Source organism: Oncorhynchus nerka, linkage group LG19 (genome assembly GCF_034236695.1).
Source record: "Oncorhynchus nerka isolate Pitt River linkage group LG19, Oner_Uvic_2.0, whole genome shotgun sequence".
Lineage (NCBI taxonomy): Eukaryota > Metazoa > Chordata > Actinopteri > Salmoniformes > Salmonidae > Oncorhynchus > Oncorhynchus nerka.
The window spans coordinates 19,271,269-19,279,397 of record NC_088414.1 but is presented as its reverse complement, the minus strand read 5'-3'; the positions used below and the strand labels follow the sequence as shown (position 1 = coordinate 19,279,397).

Here is an 8,129-nt window from a genome sequence, read left to right as displayed (position 1 = left end):
GGGTCAACGCTGTAAATATTGACTCTTTGAAGTCAACTTCATGTAATTGTCAATAAAAGCCTTTGACACTTTTGAAATGCTTGTAATTATACTTCAGTATTCCATAGTAACATCTGACAAAAATATCTAAAGACACTGAAGCAGCAGACTGTGAAAATTAATATTTGTGTCATTCTCAAAACTTTTGGCCATGACTGTAGATGGACAGTCCCACAACTAGCAGTTGTGCGAATCAAGTCTTGCATTGCGACACACTGAGGGAGTATCTAAAACTGTAGGGTGCTATTCAGAAAGTGAAAAAAGCATACTGTAGTCTATTTGTCTGACTTCAAATGTACTGGTACATTATTAGGACTATTATCATGAGATTCAACCACTATACACTCACAAATATAATATTTCACAGAAGGATAAAGTCCAAGTCCCGTGACAAAAGTAAAGAATTTATAGATAGTCCCTGATGATAATTGACGTCATACACCGACAGTTAGTGTTCTTTTAAACCTAATCTTAACCACACTACTAACTTTATGCCTAACCCTAACCTTAAATTAAGACCAAAAAGTGAATCTTTGTTTTCATGAGGTTTTAACATATAGACAATTTTGACTTTGTGGCTGTTTGTAACTAGTGACAACCAAGATTAACACATAATTAAAATTGGGATTTAGCGGAATATATCGGTCACACCGTTCATATAGGCTACCTCAATGGATCACACTGTAGCAGTGGTACTGGATCGCCTCTTCCTTTCTGACTGTAGCATCATAAATAGGCATCATACATAGACCGAGATATTGATCTGATTTAGCCAATCTCTGCATGTTTCTATTGACAGTATCAGAGGAAGGTTTGAAAAATTGCCAAAGACTCCAGCCACCCAAGCCATAGACTGTTCACACAACTACCGTCTGGTAAACGGTATCGGAGCAATGGCTCTCGGGTCAGAGACAGCTTCTACCCCCAAGCCATAAAACTGCTAAATAGCCAGACTGCTAAATAGTTAGCATTATTATTAAACAAGTGCACCTTGTGCTGGGGGCAATAAGAGGCCACTCTAAAATGTACAGTTTTGTCACACAACATAATTGGCACGCTTACTGCAGGAATGTCTACCAGAGCTAATGCCAGATAATTTCATGTTAATTTCTCTGCCATAAGCCGCCTCCAACTTCATTTTAGAGAATTTGGCAGTATGTCCAACCGGCCTCACAACAGCAGACCATGTGTAAACACGCCAGCCCAGGACCGCCACATCTGGCTTCTTCACCTGCGGAATCGTCTGAGACCAGCCACCCGGACAGCTGATTAAACTGTGTGTTTACACAACCAAACATTTTCTGCACAAACTGTCAGAAACCGTCTCAGGGAAGCTCATCTGTGTGCTCATTGTCCTCACCAGGGTCTTGCCTAACTGTAACTTCAGTGGGCAAATGCTCACCTTCGATGGCCACTTTCAAGCTGCAGAAGTGTGCTCTTCATTGATTAATCAAGTTTTCAACTGTACCAGGCAGATGGCAGACAGCGTGTATGGCATTGTGTGGGTGAGCGGTTTGCTGATGTCAACACTGTGAACAGAGTGCCCCATGGTGGCGGTGGGGTTATGGTATGGGCAGGCATAAGCTATGGACAACGAACACAAATACATTTTTCCGATGGTAATTTGAATGCACAGAGATACGATCTGTCGCCATCCCCTCATGTTTCAGCGTGATAATGCACAGCCCCATGTCGCAAGGATCTGTGCACAATTCCTGGAAGCTAAAAATGTCCCAGTTTTCCATGGCCTGCATACTCTCCAGACATGTCACCCATTGAGCCCGTTTGGGATGCTCTGGAGCGACATGTATGACAGTGAGTTCCAGTTCCTGCCAATATCCAGCAACTTCACACAGCCATTGAAGAGGAGTCAGACAAAATTCCATAGGCCACAATCAACAGCCTGATCAACTCTATGCAAAGGAGTTGTGTCGCACAACATAAGGCAAATGGTGGTCACACCAGATACTGACTGTTTTTCTGATCCATGCCCTACTTCTTTTTAAGGTATATGTGACAACAGATGCATATCTGTAATCCCAGTAATGTGAATTACATAGATTTTTGGCCTAATGAATGTATTTCAAATGACTGATTTCCTTATGAACTGTAACTCAGTAAAATCTTTGTTTTTGTTCAGTGTACAAACTATATACACACTCACTCACACACTACATTGACACTCCCACACAAAACCCATACACTATATACACACACACACACACATAGACTGACACAACACATATACACATTACATACGTACATTCACATACACTTTTGCACTCATCATTTGCTGCTGCTGCTCTGTTTATTTTACTCTTATTATCATCTATCACAATGTCACTTTACCCTGCCTTCATGTACATACTGTATCTAAACTCTTAGAAAAAAAGTGTTATCTAAAACCTAAAAGGGTTCTTTGGCTGTCCCCATAGGGTAACCCTTTGAACAACCATTCTTGGATCCAGGTAGAACCCTTATGGGTTCCATGTAGAACCCTATCCACAGAGGTTTCTACGTGGAACCCAAAAGGGTTCTACATGAACCCAAAAAGGTCCTACTTGGAACCAAAAAGTGTTATCCTAGGGACAGCCGAATAAACCATTTGGAACCATTTTTTTTCTTAAGAGTGTACCTCAAATACCTTGTACCTCTCTATACATTGATCTGGTACTGGTACTCCCTGTATACAGCGCCATTCTTGTGTATTTAATTTTATTCCTCGTGTTAGTTATTAAATATATATGTATTTTTATTGTTTTACTCTGTATCGTTTGGAATGGTTCGTAAGCAAGCATTTCACTGTAAAGTCTACACCAATTGTATTCGCCGCATGTGATAAATAAAAATGTATTTGATTTGGAAAGTGTAAAGTGATAGACAGCCGAGTGAACAAATAACAAGACGCAATGCGGCCCTACAAACCAATCACAAGCCATAGGGCGTTTTATGGTTGAATGGGAGGAGTCGTAATCTAAAATGGCCGCCGCCACAAACAACAACTGCCAGATATTGAATATTCTCTCCGATATTGTTCTTCGTCAGACCATGACTCTAAAAACATATTGGACGTTTGTGATTATTCTTATTACAACTTGTCGATCTTTTGCCGACGATGATAATCATGAAATGGAGGAGTTTCTGAAAAGGGAGCATTCATTGTCAAAACCATATCAAGGTAACGTTAGCGCCATTGTATCACCCTTTATTATAGTATAATGTGAGAACGCTGAAATTAATGCTGTATATTCGACATTGCAACAATGTTATACTGACTGTGGAGTGTTGATGCTCGTAAGATCGTTTTTTTGCTCCCACTACATCAAGGCTCTACGCTATGTACAACTTGTTTTATATAATATGACAACTGTCCCTCAGTCTTTTCTGTTCTATGTGTGTTACAAATAATGTGTGCTTAGGTGTGGGGTCGTCCAGCTCCTCCCATTGGGAATTGATGGGCGATGCCATGGTAACCACAGAGCAGGTGCGCCTCACAACAGACATGCAGAGCAAGCAGGGGGCAGTGTGGAGCCGCATTGTGAGTACAGAACATTGCACACTGTTAAGTCTACATCACTGATACTGATTCTCTCTATCAGAGGAGGATGGTGGGGGGAGCTATAGGAGGATGGGCTCATTGTAATGGCATTAATGGAATGGAGTGTAACATGGTTTCCATATGTTTGATACCGTTCCATTGATGCCATTCCTCCCACCAGCCTCCACTGCTCTCTATGCATGTCACATTTTGCACGGCTTTGCCAAAATGGTCATATCTATGTATGTTTGTGTGGCCAGCCCTGTCACCTAAGGGACTGGGAGTTACAAGTGCACTTTAAGATTCATGGCCAAGGCAAGAAGAATCTGAATGGGGATGGACTGGCAATTTGGTACACCAAGGAGCGCATGCAGAAAGGTATTGTCCCACAATGTAGTTCCAACAGAAATACCAGAGTGTAGGTACAATGCAATGCAATTGTATAAATGCATTTCTGTCATTGTGTAGGTCCTGTGTTTGGGAATCAGGACCTTTTCACAGGGCTGGGTGTATTTGTGGACACGTATCCCAATGAGGAAAAACACCTTGAGGTACAGTATGTGCATATACCTGTCAACCTCTTCTATGTGTTTCTGTGGAGGGAAGGAGTAGCTACAATACTGTTATATGCTATGTCACCAATTATAGGACTTTATCTCAACCACTTCCATTTTATTTTATTGTACTGTCTGGCAGCAGTGTTTGTGTCATATCCTGTCAAATCTGGGTCAACATGTCCTGATCTTCCTGTGCTCTGAGAGGGGCCTTAGCTAACTGACAACTAACACCTCCCACCTCAAAACAGACCGTAGTCATACAAGCAAGCCAATACAATGGAATATTTATGAGGTTTTGTTGGGAGTGCTTGTTTTGGGCAGGGCTCACATACCTGTGTAATGGTGTTGTGTTGTGCTTCTCTGTTTTGTGCATCCCTACGGAGACAGGCACAGAAGACGAGGTACACCACACGCACACAGGTACCCCATGTTTGGACCACCCATACCAAATGCCCCCCATACCTCTCTCCTTAGCTACTCTCATCAACCCCCTAATGAACATGCTGCCCCACGTTCTTGTTGTTTACTACCTATTAACAATTGGTTGCACCTTGAATAAAAATGTGCATTTGGATGAGTAGGGGATTAGGTAGAGAATGAGGTCACTCAATTAACTATTAGCAGCAGTATTGTACTGTTGTGGATGCTGCATCTTTTACCTGTTGTTCTGATTCTATCTCTCACTATTCGGTACCTGCTTTCTTTTTTCACACCTTCCACCAGAGGATCTTCCCCTTTGTGTTGGCCATGGTGGGGAACGGAAGCATTAGTTACGACCACGAACGAGACGGGCGTCCCACTGAGCTGGGCGGCTGCAACGCCATGGTGCGCAACCTCAACCACGACACCTTCATCTTCATCAGATATGTCCGTCGCAGGCTCACGGTGAGAGCAGGCACACACACACATACATTTGAACGACTCTACGATGTTATCAATATCCAAGTTATTGTGTATTAACTTAATAATAATGTAATGCCTCATTTCATCCAAGATGCATATTGGGTCACTTCTGTACAAACAGAAATCTGTAGTGTTGAAGTGAATTGTTTCATTCACACCCGTTAACTCAACTTTGCAAGAGAATGTCAGAGATAGGATGCTTTGACTGTGTTAGGTAGTGCCTGGGCATACTCTGTTCAACTAGCTCTCACAGTCTCACGTCAGAATTAGATGTTCATCCATGTTTCTCTAAATGTAAAGTTTCGAAGTTGTTCCAAATGTCACATTTCAAAGTGTTTAAGGTTAAGTTTAAGCATTAACTAACATTTGAGGTTAGGGTTAACTTTGGGCATTAAGTCTGAATGGTTAAGATTTGGGATAGGCTTTAAAAAAATAAAAATAAAAAGTTATATTGCTGGATTCGAACATACAACCTTTGGCACCAGAGGCAGATGCTTACTGGCTTGCTGTATTGGCTTGCTTGTATGACATTCCTGTCCACAGCACCCTAGCAAAACCAAAACCTACACTGTACTTGAACCTAGTGGTCGGTTTCCACGTCATCTCCCGGCGTCCTCAGACATCGATGGATGTCGAATACTGACTTGTGTCACGGGTGACCTGGCTGACCCTGTTAACCATACTCCTAATCTCTATTTCTACTAGATTATGATTGACATTGATGGGCAGCATGAATGGAGGGACTGCCTGGACATACCGGGGGTACGGCTGCCCCAGGGCTACTACTTTGGAGCCTCGGCCGTCACTGGAGATCTCTCTGGTAGTACTCCCCTCTACTGTGTTTTACATAGTAGCGTGAATGAAATCAGCTGTTTTATTGCCATGAATTAGCGCCTAGTTTTCATTTACTTCATCTACTTGGTGTTTCATTGAGGTCTCTAATTTCAAGTGAGATATGACCATCCCAGATTATCACTAATTTATATGCCCAGAATGAAATGAATGTGACACGTAAGTCAAATTGAGGGCATGTGGTCTAATAGGGAACTAAGATATTGCATTTTGGTCCATTTGAATGTGTTCTTGGTGCAGTTTTCTTTGAATGACTGAAACGGTCTGTTCCACAGACAATCACGATGTGGTCTCCCTGAAACTGTACCAGCTGACTGTGTTACGCAGTGAGACAGAGGAAAAGGAGGAGGAAGATGAGATCACTCTACCCAGTGTAGATAACATGGACCTACTAAAGAGTAAGGCTCACTACCTCTCACAAACATACACTTCATTGGCGTTACTCTACTCAAATAACAGTTATTCTTGATAAAAAGCTCAAATATATATACAATCAAATTATGTTATAGTATTAGGGCTCTTTAACCAACTCAGTGGCATGTAGTGTCTGCCCTGAGACTGGCAGAAGTTTGGGGATTCGATCCCTGGTCATACCAAAAAGACACTAAAAATGGGACCTGATGCCTTTCTGCTTGTCACTCAGCATTAAAGAGATGGATTGGGGGTAAGGCCATGTGATAAACGACCTTCCTGTCCAGGGGGTGTACTTGTACATCAAGCTGCCTCATGCTACAGAAACAGGAGATAGGCTACTGCCCCTATGGGCTGTTCTGGCTCAGACAAGGCGTACTTGTCTAAGGCCTACTTATTATGGCTCCTTGTCACTATTTTTCACTTTCTATCCATACTAACATCTCTATCTCTCTGTGTCAGTGGGTGAGAATGAAGAAGGGTGGAGTAGTATTGCTATGTTCTTCACCATCCTCTTCTCCATGCTGGGCTGTTTCCTGCTCATCGTGGTCGGCCTCATCGTCTACAGCCACTGGAACGAGAACAGACGCAAACGCTTCTACTGAGACGGAGAGAGGGGAAAAAGAGCGGGAGGGAGGCCTCCCATCATAACCACTACTGTAGTCTGACGACAACTGCACTGAGACACTGAAATGACTGGCAAGATGGAGACAATGTAACTGACCTCCCAATGTGGACCAATATGCTTGATGGACAGAGGTACCATTGGGACAACACTAGTGAATCCTGGGAAAGACTGAGCAGCGGTGAATGCATTTCAACTACAGTAGCCAACCACACTTACCCCTGCCATGAGTAGACATACAGAAAGTTTGTCTGTCCCCACCCCTACTCTCACCAACCAGGCCTTACTCTACACAAATATAGAGAGCAGATTATTATTATTATTATGTACTTACTGTGTGAAAATGACCTCCGTGTTGTCAGACAGTGCCATTGCTGGTTAATAGTTTGGTTGTCTTTTTAAGGGTCTGGGGAGATGGATTTATACTCCGTTTTAGGGTTTTGAATGTCAGAGACAAAGTAACCGATGTGTTCTAACTCCACATGACCAGGTCCCATCAGCGCTTGATCCGTGTCACACCAAAGATGTTTTCAATGGCTTCGCTCTAGAAACAGCATCATGTCATATTTGCCTCTATGATGCATGCAATCAATGGAAGTCTTTGTGCATTTCAATTGATTCAGACGGTTTCAATGAATTCTCATACTCAATTTTATTAGTTTGAAAAATGTATGGTTGCAGAGAATATGCTTTTGTTGTCAAACTGAATCTACAGTAGAATGCATGAAGGTGCTAGACTAGTCATTCTTTTACCACTATTTATGTTAAGATTGATTAGGTCGTTTTTCTTTTCTGTATATGAAATGAAAAGGTGACCAATCCCTCTCCTTTTGGTTGCATTCATTTATTTGAGTTGCCTGATCTTACAGTATCCAGACTTAACTTCAAGTTAGGGTGTGCCCCTTTGCTTTTCTGCACCCACCCAAACTGTTTTGGTTTTGTGGCATATTACCAGAGCGCCCTAGCCAGTGGTTTCGATCCGAAACCAATGTGTACTTTACTGTTTTTCCCCACACCTGACCTCAGAATTTTAACCATTAAAATTTCAAAAGGAATTTCCATAAATGATAGCAGTGGTTCCAAACCAGGAGTTCTAGGACCCCTAGGGGGTACTTAGCTCATGAGACCATAGGCCTACTGGTAAAATGCACATGGGGGTACTCCGGGCAGAACAAAATTCAGTTGGTGGTACAGTAACCGAGAA

The 8,129-nt window shown here is 42.3% G+C and overlaps 1 protein-coding gene across 2 annotated transcripts; it reads left to right on the top strand.

Moving 5' to 3' along the window:
• Positions 1-3,005: 3,005 nt before the first annotated feature.
• On the top strand, positions 3,006-7,750 carry LOC115101163 (VIP36-like protein). Of its 2 annotated transcripts, none has more exons than XM_029620435.2 (9): positions 3,006-3,217; positions 3,459-3,577; positions 3,838-3,955; positions 4,046-4,128; positions 4,522-4,554; positions 4,858-5,019; positions 5,743-5,857; positions 6,165-6,287; positions 6,869-7,750. In XM_029620435.2, the coding sequence occupies exons 1-9, from the start codon at positions 3,019-3,021 to the stop codon at positions 6,949-6,951; spliced, it is 1,035 nt and encodes a 344-aa protein (XP_029476295.1). In that variant the 5' UTR covers positions 3,006-3,018; the 3' UTR covers positions 6,952-7,750. The 2 variants fall into 2 exon arrangements, with proteins under 2 accessions (XP_029476295.1, XP_029476294.1); XM_029620434.2 differs by having other exon boundaries at positions 6,763-7,750.
• Positions 7,751-8,129: the final 379 nt, after the last annotated feature.

Excerpts from the sequence above, each read along its gene's own strand:
- LOC115101163 (XM_029620434.2), top strand. The coding sequence starts at position 3,019 with ATGGCCGCCGCCACAAACAACAACTGCCAGATATTGAATATTCTCTCC. Across the intron at positions 4,555-4,857 it reads GGTACACCACACGCACACAG|AGGATCTTCCCCTTTGTGTT; the intron begins GTACCCCATGTT and ends ACCTTCCACCAG. Across the intron at positions 5,858-6,164 it reads CGTCACTGGAGATCTCTCTG|ACAATCACGATGTGGTCTCC; the intron begins GTAGTACTCCCC and ends TCTGTTCCACAG.